Source organism: Cyphellophora attinorum, assembly GCF_001299255.1.
Source record: "Cyphellophora attinorum strain CBS 131958 chromosome Unknown Contig7, whole genome shotgun sequence".
In the NCBI taxonomy this organism is placed as follows: domain Eukaryota; kingdom Fungi; phylum Ascomycota; class Eurotiomycetes; order Chaetothyriales; family Cyphellophoraceae; genus Cyphellophora; species Cyphellophora attinorum.
Window position 1 is genome coordinate 408,907 of NW_017253235.1, and position 18,301 is coordinate 427,207.

At 54.1% G+C, this 18,301-nt stretch overlaps 7 protein-coding genes across 7 annotated transcripts; 4 read left to right on the top strand and 3 right to left on the bottom strand.

The window, feature by feature from the left end:
• Positions 1–956: 956 nt before the first annotated feature.
• Positions 957–2,111, top strand: AB675_9627 (uncharacterized protein; the record flags this gene model as incomplete). The annotated part of the gene is made up of 1 exon (XM_018150178.1): positions 957–2,111. One exon carries the CDS (start codon positions 957–959, stop codon positions 2,109–2,111), a length of 1,155 nt encoding a protein of 384 aa, XP_018002237.1.
• A 1,068-nt stretch (positions 2,112–3,179) lies between these two features.
• On the bottom strand, positions 3,180–4,679 carry AB675_9628 (Sterigmatocystin 8-O-methyltransferase; the record flags this gene model as incomplete). Its single annotated transcript, XM_018150179.1, has 2 exons — positions 3,180–3,962; positions 4,086–4,679. 2 exons carry the CDS (start codon positions 4,677–4,679, stop codon positions 3,180–3,182), a joined length of 1,377 nt encoding a protein of 458 aa, XP_018002508.1.
• Positions 4,680–5,906: 1,227 nt separating this feature from the next.
• AB675_9629 (uncharacterized protein) lies at positions 5,907–8,792 on the bottom strand (the record flags this gene model as incomplete). Its single annotated transcript, XM_018150180.1, has 5 exons — positions 5,907–6,553; positions 6,599–7,154; positions 7,223–7,374; positions 7,449–7,814; positions 8,048–8,792. 5 exons carry the CDS (start codon positions 8,790–8,792, stop codon positions 5,907–5,909), a joined length of 2,466 nt encoding a protein of 821 aa, XP_018002565.1.
• Positions 8,793–9,387: 595 nt separating this feature from the next.
• AB675_9630 (uncharacterized protein) lies at positions 9,388–10,640 on the top strand (the record flags this gene model as incomplete). Its single annotated transcript, XM_018150182.1, has 4 exons — positions 9,388–9,510; positions 9,561–9,576; positions 9,706–9,854; positions 9,909–10,640. 4 exons carry the CDS (start codon positions 9,388–9,390, stop codon positions 10,638–10,640), a joined length of 1,020 nt encoding a protein of 339 aa, XP_018002594.1.
• Positions 10,641–11,801: 1,161 nt separating this feature from the next.
• On the top strand, positions 11,802–13,153 carry AB675_9631 (uncharacterized protein; the record flags this gene model as incomplete). The annotated part of the gene is made up of 3 exons (XM_018150183.1): positions 11,802–11,955; positions 12,003–12,064; positions 12,110–13,153. 3 exons carry the CDS (start codon positions 11,802–11,804, stop codon positions 13,151–13,153), a joined length of 1,260 nt encoding a protein of 419 aa, XP_018002324.1.
• A 360-nt stretch (positions 13,154–13,513) lies between these two features.
• On the top strand, positions 13,514–14,812 carry AB675_9632 (uncharacterized protein; the record flags this gene model as incomplete). The annotated part of the gene is made up of 1 exon (XM_018150184.1): positions 13,514–14,812. The coding sequence occupies one exon, from the start codon at positions 13,514–13,516 to the stop codon at positions 14,810–14,812; it is 1,299 nt and encodes a 432-aa protein (XP_018002275.1).
• A 715-nt stretch (positions 14,813–15,527) lies between these two features.
• Positions 15,528–17,658, bottom strand: AB675_9633 (uncharacterized protein; the record flags this gene model as incomplete). Its single annotated transcript, XM_018150185.1, has 2 exons — positions 15,528–17,436; positions 17,540–17,658. The coding sequence occupies 2 exons, from the start codon at positions 17,656–17,658 to the stop codon at positions 15,528–15,530; spliced, it is 2,028 nt and encodes a 675-aa protein (XP_018002443.1).
• Between the last annotated feature and the right edge of the window lie 643 nt (positions 17,659–18,301).

Here is an 18,301-nt window from a genome sequence, read left to right on the forward strand (position 1 = left end):
CAGCCCCTTCAATACAAGTGCCATTATTGGTATACACGGATCGGCAGCACTGCTTGAGCCGGTGGCATATGACGAACTAGACGAATCGCCCGAATAGGTATATCGAACAAATTACCTTTTCGGTGTTCTCACGAGCCGCTAGTGCTGACGACCTACCATTCTGCCCAAGACAGGATGCAACGCGCCTTGAGGACGCCACGGTCCCTAAGTTGTGCACGATGATTTCTGAAACAGACCTCTCCATGCATACGGCAGGAAGGCAGGAACGTGCCGCTGCGTCCTTGACAGGTCAAGTAAGAGCTGACTTTGCCAGTTCACGTTTCATGCACGAGGCTTACTTCGCTATCGCAAGGCGAGGCCGGAAGAGCGTGCGGCTCGATGTCTTACAGATCAGTTACGGCTGGTTCGGCGTGGAGCATCCATGCATAGACGACAAAGCCGGACTCGGTGACTGGGCTGCAAACCTTTCCAGATCGTCTTCGGGGCTGACGATCATCTTCGGTCGAATCATCAAGCTGTCAGTGGTGAGATCGGACTAGAAGCTACGATTCGGCACCTGGGTCGAGCCACAGATGAATTAACCCGAAGTCTGAGCTGCATGGCCTGCAAATGTCGCGTACCTACGTCGTGGTCGCCGACACCTGCCGAATTGCTTACTGCGTTCAAGCCTTGAGCCTCATTCCCTTGCTTGATTTCGCCCGTGTCTCTATGGTCACCGATATCATGGACGTGACCGTGACACTTCACGTTCTGCGACGATCGTACAAAGCGCTGTGGCCCGTGCAGGCCATCACTGCGGTCATATGGGGCCTCGTTTCTACGATCCAGCGGAAGTGGCACAATACTACACCGTCCCTAGCAAATACCCATCAACAGCCTCCTCGTAAGTCATCAAATCGTGTCTGCAAAAACCCCACCCCCGCAACAATCAACGCTCAACATCGGCAGAGCCCACAATGCCCCCCTCTACACCTCACCCAGCCCAAACCCCCAAGCGCGTCCTCATGCTGCACGGCTTCGGCCAGAACGCATGCCTTTTCCGCCGCAAAACAGCCGCCCTCACAACACGACTCCGCCGCCTCCTCGCCAACCACTACCAAGTCCCTGCGACGCTCATCGAGTTCATATACCCTGACGCCCCGTTCCTGCTACTCCCGCACGAGCCATCTTCTCCACATACCGAAGCCGCCTCCATCGACGCACATTCAGGGCCAACAACAGAGACTGGATTCCGAGCCTGGTGGCGCAATCTTGATACGGTGAGCCACTACCCCGGTCTCGTGGAGTCGTTACGGTATTTAAAGGAGCTGGTCGGGCTGTATGGGCCTTTTGTGGGTGCTGTAGGGTTCTCGCAGGGCGCGGCGCTTGGTGGCATTTTCACGAGCTGGTGTGAGGGCGTGCCTTGTCGTGAGATGGTGGCGGCGAGGGAAGCACGGTCGGGGTCGGGGAGAAGGGAAGTGGTAGAGGAGCTGTGCGATGTGTTGAGTGAGAGGCCGCAAGATCGGGAATTGGAGTTTGTGGTATGCTTTTCAGGGTATGCTGGGACGAGGAGGTTGTACGGGGGGTTCTATGATAGGGTTGAAGGTCGGTTGGATGGGGGGTTGCGGACGGCTAGTGTGCATGTGCTGGGTAGGTATGATACCATGGTTACGTGGGGGCAGACGATGGAGTTGGTGTGTGCGTTCGAGGGGGGTGCGGGAGAGGGGAGGAGGGAGGTGGTAGAACATTGTGGGGTGCATTTTGTGCCGAGTGAGGGGGTTGTGCTGGAGAAGGTGATTGAGGCGTTGGGGAGAGTGCTTGTTGGGCTTGGTGAGAGGGGGTCTGGATGTTTTGGAGACTTGGTGGGAGTTGAGCTAGGAGCACACGCGGAAGGAAGATGGCCTGGGGGAAAAAGTGAGAGAACGGAATCAGCAGAACATGCGATACAATCGCCAGCTGTGCAAATCGGTTCTCTGGGCGCGGAACTCTCGGTGCCGGACACCGGAAGTGAGCGTCGCATGTGTGTGGCAACTAAGTCACGCAAGAACCGGGGGCGGCGTTGTCAGCGGCGAAATGGTGCTGCTAGAGTTGCTGGATGGCGGATGTTGGCATCTAGGCAGGCCGTTCGTTAGTGGTGGAACAGGTGTGATGATTAATGTCGTGGCTGACCGGGCTCTTGCTATGCATCTTTTATGGTCGTTAATCTTACCTGATCATTGTGTTCTTCGGTGAAGTACGTTTGTGGAAGAGGGTGAGGCGTGGTGCACTGCAGGCTGACCTGCAGATGAATGATGCTTCAGGCTGACGGGATGATACTGCCTGATGAGGTATAGTCGTTAAAGGTATGTGCAGGGTGATTGAGTAGATGCACTGGTCAAAAGCTGGGGTTAGACGGAGGTGGCGCCAGCTGCATGCTGTCGGCGATTGCTGTGATGGTTGACCTCAACTCCAACCATGACACTCTAGATCTTGTGGGATGCGTGAGGTAGGCAATAGTCCGCTGAGAGACTTGTAAGGGCAGGCCTTCGTGCATGGTAAACTTGAACAAGCAGGACGTCATCCGGTCTGGCGCAGAATTATCCCGAGCCGGTTGGCGAGCTCGGTAGTCGGGGGAAGGTGCTGCTGGGTGAGGCACTTGCCGCTTGTGACGTTGCGATCTACGTGTGCTCCTGCTGCTACTGCTCACTAGAGAGTGGGGAGGAAGGCGCTGCTAGGCGAGGCACCTGCCGCTCGTGGCATTGTCAGTGCGTGTGAATGAGAAAGAGCGATCTGGCTGTGCTCCTGCTGCCGCTGCGCACTGGGTTGAGACAGCAGGCGCTGATGTTGGGAGGTATTGTCATCCGGTCTTACGCGCGCTGTGGTCAAGCCGGATGACAGGATGTATCGGGATTTGCGACGAGTTGATGGATACCTAGGTAGAGCACGAGGATGAGGCATTACACGAACAACGAATCTATTGAGACGGAAACATGCGAATCAAGAACTTGTCGTTCCATTTGCATCATAACCATAACTACCGAGAGTACGTGACTGGGGCTCTTCTCACATGTTCTCGAATGCAAGCTTGAGGAAGACTCTTTCTCATTATGAGGTCTCGGGCCCAACAACAGCCTCTTCAACACCGACCACACTATCAGACCGACAAGACTCCCCACAAGAAGCGCTCTTATCCCCTCAATCCGCCCTTCCCTGTGCTTGGCTCAGCCCTCCCAGATAGCCTCAACAGCCACCAACAATTGTCCCTCCACATTTCCCTCCTCCCGATCATACACTTCCACCACCCTGACCCTGAACCTCCCCTGAGGATCCGCCCGATTGAACAAGCCCTCCCACTCTCCTTCCTCCCTATCATGACTATTGAAGAAGACCTTCATTCGCAGATTACTCCCCCTTGCCAGGCGATCCTGCAGCCAGCTCGTCTTCTTCGCTTCCCCACTAGCACTATCATTGCTCGCCTCGCTCGTATACCGTGGCGCAGGCGTATGCGGATCCACAACCACAACCCTCGCCCCCTTCTTCAACCCAGGAATCAGATTTCTGAGAATCTGCACCACCGCCTCATCCGGCCAATCATGCACAATCGCTCTCAGAAAGAACACATCCGCCCCATCGTCCCCTCTCCCCTCCAATCGCTTCTGCGGCTTGAAGAAGTCATGGTCTTGGAACTCAATCCTCCCTGCGAACTCAGGCGGTAATTGCGCGCGCCCAGCGGCGACGGTTCCAGGGAGGTCCTGGACAATGAAGCGGAAGTGTGGGAATGCAGAGGCAAGCGTCCGGGGCACGAAGCCTTTGCCGCCGCCGACGTCGACTATGAGGGCGTTAGGTGGGAGGGTGTGCCAGGGGTAGTGGTTCAATGTCAAGCTGGGCGGAGCCAAGGATGCGAGGGCTTCCATCGCGAATGCGAAATCCTTTGCTCGCTCCGGCGCGTGGGTGTCGAGGTGCTGGAACAACGGTGTCGAAGCGTTGTTGGCAAGCGCCCATGCCTGTTAAGATCATGTCCATCAGCATTGACATGAGGGCACAAGATAGGGCCTCCGAAGGAAGAATAAATGCAAGCAAGGCACGACCAAAACGGCGCGATGAAACTGCGAAACAGAGCAACATACCGACTCCACCGCTGTTCCCCTTCCCCCAGCAGCACCAGCGCGCCTCAGAACCTCAACCTCCTTGCCCGATCCCGTCCACAGCTCCTTCGCGCCCATCACTGCTAGGGACTTGACTACCTTGTTTTCTCTGAGAACCCGACTCGCCGCCGTATGCCCAATCCAGCCAGGCTTCGTCTCAGTGAATACAAAATTGGTCATCGCGTACCGCACTACCAGTTGGAAATCCTCTAACAACAACCCACACGCTCTTGCAACCTTCTCCATTGGGAAACCCTCCGGGGCGTCCTCCGGCAGCGGGACATGGCTTGCAATGTCGAACTCGACAATCAGGCTGTTGGTGAGGGCATCGCTGAGGGGACCGGTTGCGTTGCCAAGGAAGGCGTGGGCGGGGCCCGTGGCGAGGTGGGACAGGAGATGGGTGCTGTGGAGGAGGGTGGCGAGGGCGGTGGAGGTTTGGGGGGTGTTGAATCTTTGGGCTGGTGGGAGGTTGGGCTTTGGACCTGTAGTTGGGGTTGGGAGGTTGTTGGTTTCGATGAACGTGTCGAGGGTTTGGGCGGCGGTGAGGATTTTGTGGGCGAGGGCGGTGAACGCCATGGTGAATAGGTGTGAGTTTGGTCGTGAATAACGTGGCTTGGATGCTGTGTTGTGGTGATGAGGGAAGGACGGTGTGCAAGCACTCGGAGGTCAGTAGTGGACCGTTCAGTGGTCGCTGAACACTCAATGGTTGTTGCAGCGTTGATGCACAAGTGCTTCCTCGTGGCCTACCTGTATATGTGTGGATCAATGGTGCATAGACTCGATGCCTACGTAGGGAGTATTTCAACAAGAGCAGTATGAGCTCAGCCTACCTTGCGGTCATCGTCCAAAAGCGTATCGTAGTTGGCAACTGCCATTCCGGGTCAATCGTAACTCGCTAGATGATGGCATACAGCTTGTTTCACTCTAGCCATGCACGGCTCGTGAAAGACTAGAAGCCGCGTTGCGCCAATGGGATCCCGGATTGATTGCAGTGTACGGAGTCGTAGTTAAAGTCTCGAGGACATTGGACCGTAGGCCTTGGTTGCCTGACGGCTGAACACGTAAGGTGGACGGAGGTCTGATCGAACTGTGGCCGAGTCGGCATCTCACGTGTTAAGAACGCGATTCAGGTTGATGAATTCGAGTCGACATGCTGCTGTCAAGACTCGACGGAGCTTGGAATAATAGAGACAATGGCGTGGCCATGATCACGGGCTTAGACCGGATGACGAATACTTGCTCATGTAAGCAGCGCCAATATCAATGCTATGGCAGCGTGCTCCCGATAGCGACTTCACAAGACTTGTGTTTCCGCTGATGGTCGGGGCCTCGCTGTTGCCGAGAACCCTTGGCTACATCTGCCAGTCTAGCAATGGTCAAGAAAGGATCAGAGAATGAGAGATAGACAGGACGACATGTACTGGACCTTGACGTTTGGGCTACCCGGGGATTTCAGAAGACCGGATGACATACCTATGCTCTCCCCCTCGCGATAGATAGAAGTCTCAAAAAGGAAGGTGATCTGCTGGATTAAGACCCCTTAGCACAGCTTCGGGACTCTCACTCGCAACGGGTAAAGGTCTCAAAACCCCTCTACAAAGCCTGGGGATACGACAGATGGAAGTCTCGAGAAAGGTGCATTTCTTCGGGTAGGCGCGATCAACGAACAGCACTTGTACGATTGCAAAAGAGTGCCACCCACTCAGAAAAAGGGATTTGGCTCGAAGAGCTATCACCTTCAACGATTCTTGCTTGTACAGTACTTCGCTCTACACGATTGTCTGTCATCCCGTAAGTCATACGCTATGTCCAATATGGAGCCTTCAACCCCGTCAAGTTTTGCAAAATACCGTCACCCTCAGCAGCAGCCTCGTCCTTCTTCCGCTGCCCATTGAGCTCCATCTGTATCGCCCTATGCACATGCACCAGCCAATCTACATAGCTCTGGGCCTCGTTGTTCCTATCTTCCGTTAACATACGTGCGTACTCGAATTCGCTGCCGTCAATCTGCTGCCGGGCAAGTTGGATAGTCGCAGCTTTTGAGCCTCGTGTTGACGTGATATACTGTATCAGGTTCCGTACTTGGGCGTTCAGGTGCGTCTCTAGGACGGGGAGTTCGTTGAGATGGGGATCGAGATCGTGTAGTGATTGCTTGTCCGTACCGAAGAGATCTTCGATCAGGTTGGGCGAAACTCGTGCGTGCAACCAGATGAGGACTACTTGGCCGTTGTCGACAAGGTAGACGCCGCCTTCCTCGACATATGCGAAAGAGGCGCGAACAGTGGGCGGAACGACCAGCTGCATTGTCTCTGGGTGTGCGAAGCAGTCTTCAGGTGTGAGATTGTGTAAGGAGTAGATGCGTGGATAGAGGTAGAGTGCTGATTCGGTCACGCCACAAGAACGAAGTAGACGAGCGGAGTGAATGCGCCAGTCGGCATGTTCGTTGCCACCTGTTCAAATCAGCGCTGAACACATACAATTTATATAGTACATACCTTTGAATGCTCGGGACTTGATCAGACCGAGCATATAGATCGACAGGTCTCTTAGGTGCTCTGGCAGCACAAGCTGTCCTGGTGGATGTGACCCTGAGAAGTTCTTCCGGTATGCAGCAAGCACGTTGATAGTCTTCTCTGTGATACCGTTCCGGATGTCCTTCAGGGACTTCTCGGTGATTTTCGACGATGCTTCTTTGGCAATGATATTGATCACCGCGTCCTGGTCCACGGTTCGCATGGTCTCAGCGGCGCCTTCGTTCACGCCCGCGACCACGTTGATGCACCGTACTCTGCGTTGGCCATCGGCCGATGTGTACAGCAGCGCGGCTTGAAAGTGTGCATCGAGCTTGGGATCGAGTTTGCCATCGTAGGAGAAGATGACTCCGATAGCTTTATCGGCGTCCATAGTGCCAATCTCAAGATCTGCACCGAAAGAGTGTTGCAAGAAGGACCCGTGATACGATGCCACCTGCAAGCCGTTGGAGCAGCGCACCTTCATCAGTGCTTGGTAGCCTGTTTCCCTCCGGAAAGCGTGGTCCAATTCGAACTGCACCTTGGCTGAGTCCCGAGGAGACATGAAGTTAGGTAGAAGAACATTTCGCCGCCTGTCATGCGCGAGACGTGCCCGATCGTGGCGATGTCCATATACATGCCGCTAGTCGGCGTCGATGGCTTCAAGATAAAGAAGTCTATACCGACACCAGCAGTGACCATGCTTTGGGCCGTTTTCTTCCAGGCAGCATCCTCAGTTGTGAAGAACTTCCGCTCAAGATCTGAATCCGGGTGGTTCGAGCGTCTCGCACTTTTAGTTTGCCAGGACCATAGGTGGGCAATGCTGATAATGTACAGATAATTTTGCCGCCGGTTTGCTTCAGCGCCTCGAGAGCCGCGTTCAAAGTTGGTAGGAGCGCTGGCTCAGGATTTGGATGGGGGAACATCGTAGGTAGTGATTGCAATAATGACCTGATCAGGTCTTCGGATTCGGCCGGATCGACGAACAATCCTGTAGATATAGGCACGAATGGATCCTCCAGGTCGGTCATCACCATCATTTGCGGCGACGCGAGCTCTGCATTCAGGTTGTAGAACTGTATTTCTCGGTCATATGTCACAAAGCCGACTCTCGTGCCTGTCGGAAGTTTCTTCTGATCTTCTTCCGTAGCCTCTTCTTCCGAGTCTCTACCATAGAGTGCCTTCAATATGCCTTGACATACTGTGCTCACGCATCCGTGCGCAATTGCGTCAGTCGATATGTCGATAAGGAAAAGCCAACGTAGGCCAACAGGCTCTTTCGCCCAATACTCCTTCGGTACAAGATATTCACATGTCCCCAGCATAAGTTCGGGCCGCTGTGCTCGATCTACCGGATTCCTGAAGGATCTGTGGGTGCGAAGTACTCTGGCGCTACGTCATTGGGAAAGCTGCACATATTGCAGACCATCTTACTACCGCCAGCCCGGAAGGTCATGAAAGGGTTGATGTATGTTCTGCAGCGCCGACACCTGGGCGGTCCAGCTTCGCCAAAGTCAAGGCATGGTATTGACTGCTCGCCTTCCTGGGGAGCAGCAAAAGGCTGCATAACCAGACCAAGTGGTAGACCTGTAGACGCGAGTGCTTCGGCAGTACTCGGTATGCTGTTGATTGTGAGCCGGGCATACTTTGGTGACGAATTCCCCTGATCATGTGCGACGAATGGAATAGCGGCAGGAGGAGGCAGGTGTTTCTCCATGGTGGGATACGTCTGTGTCTGATATTGCTGTGTTGCTGCGTCTCTCGCCCGTGCTACGCTTGGTATCTGTTCGGGGTCGACCCGACCTTGTGCTGTGACCATCTCTTCTCCCATTCTCAATTGATCGGCCGGATTCACAAACATCTTGGCTGGCTGTGCTGGAGTGCCCTGAGCGTTACTGACGAAGTGCGAAGCGGTCTCTGCTGGCTGTGGATGCGCACTCGGAGGCTGCTGCAAGTCGTGGTAGGCATGTCTTTCCTTCTTCCGCCTGGTCGTACCCGCCACATTCATATTGCTCATCTGCGCCGTCAAGTCCCCCATTGGTGCGGATGGCTGAGCATATTGCTGTGGATCTTGCGCATACTGTTGTGGCGGTTGACCATGCCCGCCATATGAGTTTTGAGGAGCACCATATTGCTGGTAGTGTTGCGCTTGGTCATGTCCGCCGTATGGATTCGCCATGGCTGTGTCGCTCGTCTGCGCTTTCAGCGAGCGTCTGGATTAGCTGAGCCTCGGGATGGGAGCATGAAGTGAGCGATTGCAGGGAAGGTGAGGCAGGCATAACTCAGGAGGCTCTTATGGTCTCGCTGCAGCAAGAGCTCGCATTATTGCTCGAGTCCCGATGCTTTGCACATGCACTTACGTTTTCAAGAATTGTACGAGAAGTCCAAGATTAGGCTTGGCGAAGCCACATATAAATTGAAGCTTGTCTCAACACGACCTCATCTCTTCCTGTTGTCTACCTCGTCGCAGAGGAACAGAGTTATGGATATAATGTGGCGACACTGGTGCAAGAGCCTCATAACCTTGGGCATTGCGTTGTGCCTTCCTCAGTCAATGTCGTTTGAAGTATAGCTAGGTAGGTAGGATAACGTTGACCATGGCAACCACGACCAGCAAGTACGCGCCTTCCTGCTACGTGACGTGAGCTATGAGATTCCTCGACTGAACGCGATCGTCTTTGCTTATCATCGTCATCCGCCAGTCAACTTATTTTACCTTGTACTGCTCGCGTTTCTACAGTCCTTCGGGTTACCTCAATGTAGCTCGGTCCATCATGTCTGTAGGGAATTACAAGACGTACGTCTGCGATGGCGTTGAGATCAAGGACTTGCAGGGTCTCATTCTAGCTGAGCTCACATTCACCTTCATGGAGCAATTGGGAACCTACAAGACCTTGGTCTGCTGAATCTCGCCAACACTACCCTCATCATCGACAATTCCACAAAGGGCTACCAATTGGATAGTAAGTCACTGTATAACCTCATCCTCGAGCGCGACCCTTGCCCCTTCCCAAACTTATGCTACACCAAGGAGGCTTCTGAACCCAGGCCTTGGCCAACATTTTGTCGGAATGCTGACAGTCTGAACACAGACGGCGTCTTGCAACGTGTACACAAGCATCTTCAGGCAAAGGGTCTAGAGAATGCTGGCAAGATAGTGCCGCCCTCAAAGAAGAAGAAGAAGCACAAGTTCGATGCGGAGCCAGACTCGACAGGAGGGTTCGGACAGCCTACGAGAAAGGTCGGAGCTTTGACTTGAACTGTATTGGCACAGACTCCTGACAGTGGACAACAGAGTAGGCGACTTGAGCGGAAAGCTGCAATGCCGGTATACCCACCAACACCCGAGTTCAACCTTCAGCGACCAGCACAGTCTCCTCTCGGTGTACCACTGCTAGAATTGTCGTCAGCAGACTCAGCGCCCCAAACAGCCGCTTCGATGGAGATTCATCCTGCAAGAATGAGTATGATGCAGCAAGACACCAAGTACGAGGTAGAGGAGTATGTCGAGCCAATTTACCGCAAAGTAACCGGCGAGAATGGGTCTGCTCTGCCATTCAATCGTCTCGAGGCTGGGAAATCATCGACCATTCCCATTCGAACAGAAGTATACCAGTATGGTGACCGCAAAGACTCCGCAATCGAGATCAATACCAGTCCTTCCGAAGTCCTGAGCGAGACCGACAAGTTTCTGTCCGAATTTCAGTATCCTCCCTCCGGTACATCTGTCAGCCTTCCTCCAGCAATCGAGCATCAATCGGCTGTGACCGATGTCACCAGTGCTCCGGGGGTGCACCTGATACTTGAGCAGGTTGACCTCTCGGCAACTGAAAGTGACATTCGAGCCCTGTTTGCGCTTTACAATGTCAAAGCAGTCATCATGATGAATTCCTACCTACTCATGAAACCTACTGGCCATGCTTGTGTGGAGATGGAGTCGTCTGCGGAAGCTGAGAAGTTGCTGTCTGATGCGAAGAGCCGGACCTTCACTCTTTACGATAGAGAGATAATTCTGAAGCAAGCTTAGCTGCCACCTCGAATAGCACGGCTTCGGCAGGCTGGATCGGGAGGACGTTGTGCAAGCACGCTTGCGAGGTCAGAGGAAGGAGCCAGTGAAGGAAGGAACAGTCCCATTGTCCAGGACCTTCTGGCAATTGCTGAAGTAGCCAACTGCAAGGCTTGTCCTCCCCAACTAGGCGAATCCTCTGCAGAAGTAGTCAATGAATGAGTTCGCTGCTCTTCATGCCAGCTGAAGCGGGATCTCTCGTGGCTATCGCGCTTATCATAGGTCATTCTGCAACCAGTGGTCTCTTCCTGATGCTTATGCGGTGGATATATGCCGAGAGATGCAGGCTTGCGACAAATCTCAAGCGACGCAGGTACGGAAATACTTTCGTTATAACCTTGGAATCCTGCCCCGCGAATCTGCAATCGCCACAAGCATCTCCAAGCGGTAACAAGCCGCCCAAGCTCACGTGTTAAGCACTATTCTTGGTGTCTTGGGCATGTTTCGAATGTTGGGGTGCCCTGCCGATCCCTGCAGGTTTCTCTTCACGGTCCGATCGTGATTGGAAACCTGACACGAAGGGCAAAAGATTTTGGAGTGCTGCGCCGCGGTGAGGCGTTTACAGTACGAGGAGGGCTTCCCCACCGCGCAACAACGATTCAGATGCGCCTCCCCTTGAATGTAAGTTTTGTGAGCATGTCACCACTTGACTTGACTTTGCCAACTTTATGCTGTCGTCGACCACCGTGAAAGACGTCTCGAAGCGCCGTTACCTCTCATTCAGACCTGCACACGCTGCACATCCATTGGCAGACTGGTGCTGCGCGCAACCTCTCGTTCCCCAGCGACGGCGCTTGACCGTGCCACCCACTGATCATGCATGGCCGGTCTGTAATACAACACTCGAAGATGAGAGGATAACGGAAGAGCCAGTAGGTCCCGCGTCCACCTGTGCCCCATGAGCCGATGCTGGTCCATGGAAGCAGGACTTCATCACTGACACTTCCCCAGATATGGCACGGTCACACCTTCCACCTCCTCGGGCTATGGCTGTCAATAGTATTCGCGCTCATCGCGCTTGTCGTCTCCTTCGTCCTTATATATCTCCACGCCTCACACTACTCGAGACCGTACGAGCAAAGGCACATCATACGGATCCTGTTCATGGTGCCTGTTTACGCAATGGTCTCATTCCTCTCGTTCAAATACTACAATCATTCAGTCTACTTTGAGGTCATCCGAGACTGCTACGAGGCCTTTGCGATTGCCTCCTTCTTCAGCTTGATGTGCGCATACACCGCGCCGGACCTGCACCAGCAGAAACAGTACTTCCGCAGTATCAGCCCGGTGAAGCCCTGGCTTTGGCCGTTGACATGGTTCAAGCGATGTTGTGGCGGCGAGAGAGGAATCTGGAGGACGCTAGAAGTGGTCTGACGTGGTTCAATGTGAGTTCAAGGCACCCACGAGTCTGGCAAGTCTGACTTTTCTAGATCATCTGGGTCGCCATCTTCCAATATTGCTTCATTCGAGTCGCCATGACCATAACAGCGCTCATCACTCAGTTCTTCGACCGATACTGTATCGAGTCACTGAATCCAGCCTTCGCACACGTCTGGGTCATGGTCATCGAGGCCACCGCCGTCACAATCGCTATGTATTGCCTCATTCAGTTCTACTATCAGATCAGGCAGGACATCGCCGAGCACAAGCCGCTGCTCAAGGTCCTGGCTATCAAACTTGTGATCTTTTTGTCATTCTGGCAAACAATCCTTATTTCATTCTTGACATCAAGTGGAGCGGTCAAGCCATCGAACACCATCCAGACCCCTGACCTGAGGGTCGGCATACCCGCCATGCTACTGTGTATCGAAATGGCTCTCTTCGCCATCTTTCACTTCTTTGCCTTCAGCTACCGTCCCTACGTGATCGGATCGAAGAACATACTTGCCGAGACCACGCCCGGCGAGGCTCCTCCGCGATACGTTGGAGGCTTTCTTGGTATCAAGGCTTTTATGGATTCGATGAACCCATGGGACATGTTCAAAGCAATTGGTCGCGGAGCGAGATGGATGGTGGTAGGTCACAAAAATCGACATCAAGACCCGAGCTACGACGTTTCGCTGGGCAGGAAGCCCACGAATGACTCCTTGCCAAGTCATCCTGAGCCCTACAACTCTACCGCATACCATAGCTCACACGGCACAATAAGCGACGACACCGAGATATTACTATCAAATCAGCAAAGTGCAGGCATAACTCGCTACGAGAGCGCGCCTCAAAGATCAGATTACAGATATGAGCCAGAGGCGGATATAGGAGTCGCAGCAACGTCTGATAACAGAGTCTACCAGTCTTACAACTCGTCTGGCACTATGACGCCTCAACAGTCAGTCGGACAAGGCGCGAGCGTTCCGCCAGCTTATGGTGCATACACTGGAGAGGCGCGGGTAGGCGCGAAAATACCATATCAACATCCCCAGTACCGGCCACCTGGTCCTGGCGATGCTTTGGGTGGGAAGGGGAACATGTTCTGAAGGCCGTCGGGCCATAACGATTCTGCAGAAGAGACGAATTATGATCACTTGCAACCTCACATACTTGCCCGATTGCATACACTGACCTGTTCTCAAAGAGTCCGGGAAACCTCGGTCTTGGCACGAAGTCAAGGGGTATCTCTGACAGGGCTTCAACCCCCTGCCTCAGGAATGAGATGACTCCACTGCAAGGGATAGTGGGATACCTTCACCATGAAATTCGAAATGAGCCGCGACCTCAAAAGCCAGTCGGTATCGCGACTTTCCCCTGACTTGCCGCACCCTGCTCGTCGCCGTCCCACCGCCTGGGCCACCACCTAGACCACGCCCAACGCCACACCCAGTGCACAGAGATACACCATGGCGTCCGCTTCCCTCAACTCAAGTCAAGCCGGCCGCATCAGCATCGCCATCGTCGCAGCCATCATCCTCCTGAAACTTTTCTTCCTACCGTCCTCCTCCGCTCCTTCCCACTCCACGGTCAGCACGTCATACTCGTCCCGTCACACCTCATGGCGACCCTCCCTCTCCAAACTAAAATTACCCTCTTGGTCCAAATCCACCGAAAAGCTCACTTCTCTCGGCTTCCTCCCCCTCTCTCCGGCCGTCGAGTCCCTCTGCGCACACTACCGCTGGGTCCCCTTCGCCGACCGCTACCACCGCCGGAAAATCTATGATTTCGTCGTCATACACGATGTTTCCGAGCTCGAGACGTTAGGACTCAGAATGGCGGAGATGGGGGATGGGGTCGATTGGTTTGTTGTTATTGAGCGCGCGGTGGGGAACGGAGAGGGAGGGGAGAGTGTGAGGTATGTGAGCGAGAACATGGGCATGTTTGAGAAGGCGAGTAGGGAGAAGATGGTTGTGGCGGTGTTGAATGAGACGCATGTTCCGAGTTCGAGTTTGGGGGAAAGGTTGGAGGGGGACAGGTTGAGGGATGCCATCGCTCGGGACGCAGCGCTCGAGCAGGTTCTGCCGGTGCTGCAGGACGAGATGATTCCGACGCACGGCGATATCTTGATCTCCGGGGATGTGGATGAGATTATCCGGCCGGAAGTGCTCACCGCGATGCGCAACTGCGATATGCCTGCGCACGTGCGCTTGTGGACAAGGGGATACTTCTACAGCTTTCAGTGGCTGGTGGGCGGCATCGGCAGCGGCAGCTCTGGAGACGCAGGCCAAGCAAGCGTTACTGACGGTGGAGAGCCGGCGTACGAACAACAACACCACCTCGACGCCACAATCTTCACGGGCTTCAAGTCCACCCTCCGGCCCAGCGTGATCCGCGACTCCAACCAGAAACCCAACACCAACATCCACGCCGCGGGCTGGCGCTGTCGGTTCTGCTTCAGCAGTATCCAAGACATCATCTCCAACATTGCCTCCGGCACCAGCGCCGCGTCGTCCGCACCGGAGGATCTGGTCGGGGTGGGTGCAGTCATCGACCCCGTGCAAATTCTGCAGCGCGTGAGAGCAGGGTTTGATATCACGGGGCGGGAGAGGGAGTTGTATAGGGTGGACAACAATAAGGACGTGCCGGGGGCGGTGGTCAGGGATGGGGCGAAGTATGGGTATATGCTGGATCGGGATGCGGAGGATGGGAATTTTGTGGATGCTTGGGAGGTTATGGAGTTGTATGAGCAGAAGGGTGCTTCGTGAGAAGAGAGGAGGGTGGTGATGATGGGGGAGGAGAGAGGTTTCATACACATATATAGTAGACCGGTGGACAAATGCTTGCCATGTGTCGAGGAGATCGGATGGCAAGACTCTTGCACACCAACGCCTGCCTCTTGCCTTGAGGCTTCACGCAGATAGCGGCAGTACGAGCACAAAGGCACCGATCGACGGGGACACTTCAGGCTGTGGAGTATTGTTCGACGGCCGCGTCCAGCGACGGTGAGGCGATCGTCCATCTTCTCTCTACTGTCTTGTCACCCGGTCTGGCGAGTGCTCTACTCCAGACCGGATGACAAGCATTGTCTATGAGCTCAAGCCCGGATGCGGTGAGTCCACGACACTATAGCTCCTTCCTCGCTCCCGTCAAGTAGAGCACCACAGCAAGAGCGTACAGTTATCGCACCTTCCTTTGTTCCCTGACGATACCACGTGCGGAAGGTGCTTCTCCAGCAGCACCTTCCAATAATGTGTGGCTAGTCAACCGGCGCAGGCTAAAGTCGACGCAAGACCGGATGACAAGATCATTCAAGACAAAGAGGCGAAGCCACGCCTCGCCCGATCGCGTGGTGCGTAGTGAACACAAGTAGAGACGGCTGAAGCTTCGGGGCATGAGAACACGATCAAGGAAGAGACTGTCACTCATGGCATCGCCATCAACATTAAACACGTAATCCCTCCCCTCGGCAACAGACTCGAGCTAATACATCGCCCTCATCGAGATCTCGTCGTAAAGCCCATCGAACGCTTTCGCCTCCAGTGTCGCTTTGGCCTTGCTCCTTTCATGGATCTCGGCCTTGTCCATGACGCCGTGCTCCGTCAGGTAGGTATCTATGTACTTGCTCGATACCCATTCGAAGACAGAGTTCTCGACCGTGAGACTCATGTTGAGCCCAGGAACTCCCTCAATGGCTCGGGTGACGCCCGCCGTTCCTTCAAGCAGGGCCTTATCAGCTCCTTTGAAGCCAGCCGTTGCTGCGTATGCGCCTAGCACATCTGACACAGCACCCTGCTCATTGGTGTGCTCCTGAGTGGCGGCCTTGTTCGTAGCGCCGTTGTATGCGTCGGCATTATCTGCCGACTGCTCACCAGCCTTTGACTCCTGGTCAGTAAAGTCACTAGGATTGGCGGCAGTAGCAGCTCTCCCACTGATGAAAGCAGGTGCAATCTTATCTGTGTCACTGACGACGATGACTTCAGTAGTATCAGGACAAAGCGTTTTCGCTAACACTGCTGCGGACGCCGAAAGGGTCTTATTCAGCACACTGCCATCCTCGCTAATGCGATCTGCGCCGAGAATAAGGTATTGCTGTGTTGAAGTGTCACTTGGACCAGAGCGTTGTGTCTCGTGTGCAAGAAGTAGCCCCATGATGTGGGAATCAGGCACTAGCTTGATGTTCACTGTCAGCTTTGCTTGCTTAGAGCCAGTATCATGGTTGTCGATGGGATTTGTAGATCGATGCGGTCCGAGACGCTGAACAAAGTCAATTAGTCTGGCAGCCAGCGCAGCTCCTTCGCAACGCGGTCGTGATTCGAGAACAGAGATATTGATGACAGTTGGCAGTGCCACCGCTCGATCTGCAGCTCTACCGATCAAATAGTGCCCTGCACTTGCAGTGGTGATGAGGTCCATGAACGCTTTCTCGATTGTTGACGATGATGACAGCGTGACGATATCGACGTGCCCGTCTTTCAATCTGTCTGGCTGACACACGTATTTTGTGAAGATCTGGCATACCTCCTCGGACATCCTGGAGCGTCGGCTGATGGTTGATGCTAGAGACTCAACAATTGGGTCGGACCTCCTAACCTTTCGGCTCATGCCTGATTCGAACGACTCGACGACTGGCTCGGATAGCGTCGACTGTGGGCTGGCGCTTGACGCCAGAGATTCGACAATGTTTGCAGAGTGCCGATTGTCCTCCTGAGCCATGGCTGTGCTCATTGCATCTAACGCATCGACGACGGCTGAGCTAATCGCCGCGGACATACTTGGGCGAGCGTTATACGCGAGGTGGTATCCCGCTATGCGCAGCCGTCCAACAAGTCTTCTGTTGTCTTCTAGATAGATAGATGACTCGTTGGCGATGTATGCTTCTGCAAACTCCTTTAAGCATCTCACCGCATTGGTCGCAAGCACACTGGCTCCATTATCGCGGTCGTCTCGAAGAAGATTCATTCCATTGCAGAATACCTCACCTGCAGGTCTGGTCGGATGGAAGATCCCACCACGGCCGAAGATGCCTCCAGGACCATGGTATACCCTCCGTAGACTTTGCTCTATTCGTGGAACACATTGATCTAGTAGACCACCTGCCTTGTCCGCAGTCCCGAGCACTGCTCCAACATAATACCACCTCCACTCGTCATGCTCCCAGTCGAGCACAATTGAATCCTCGTTAGCAAGCAATGTCCAACCGAAAGGGTGTACAGTCCAGCTTCGTCCAGCATCTTCGTCCGCAAAGGAGAACGGTGGACCTACAAAGTCAAGCCTTAAATCACGATCTGGATCAAGACGCGTTTCCTCGCGGATCTCGCGCTTAGCGGCCGCGACTGGCGACGAGTCGACTCCATGGTCAATGCTCCCCGAAATTGGCGCTAGCTTGCCTCTATCGAGGTATGAGCGACTGAGTTTTAAAGTGGTGGTGCATATGCTGATCAGGGAGGGTGCTGATGCGGATTGGAATTGTATACAGTGTGCACATGACTTACTGATATGACCGGACGTTAGGATGATGCGAGCGACGGAACAGCGCGACTTTGCGTGCGATACCTTCCGAAGATGACGGTGGACCGAAGAAGAAAGATGCTACCACGGAGCGGTGCTTCATCGAATTCGCAGCCTGCCAGCTTGCAGACTTGAAGTATGTCGTTATCAATCAAGAAGACAAGAATGCTCGTTCACACCTGGGCGACGTATCATGTTGTCGCCCACGGCAACAGCACCTCTAAGTCTGCTATGATCGCCTTATAGGACCCGCTAAGCAATGGCTGCACGCAGTATCACTTTACAAGTGGTCCGTAGATGGCATCGTGCTGCATCCGAGATGACGATGATCATGGCTGCCATAACCACTAAAGCAGCGCCTTATGCAAGGCAACCAAGCTCGTGTTACGGTGGAGATAGGAGTCCTATCCCGACGAAAAGGCCACGTTACATACTGGCCCTGAAAGCTCTTCTCTAGCTTGATGCCACCAGTTGGATCTTGTGACTCGTTCCAGGAGCTCGCATCGACTAGATCTGGCCTTGGAATGTCCGCAATGATCAATTTACTGTTGCCTTCGATGAAGTAAGTGAATGATGCCATCCATCCCTGCAATTTGCTTGAGCATCACCAATCCGTATATTTGTTATCGGTGAACCACCATCATCGTCCGTATTCATCTTTAGACGATCAGCAGCGAAGGCCACAATACTTGCAGCTCGCGGGCTAGCCCGATACTGGGCCACGAAATGGCCCGGGCTCTGCGCAG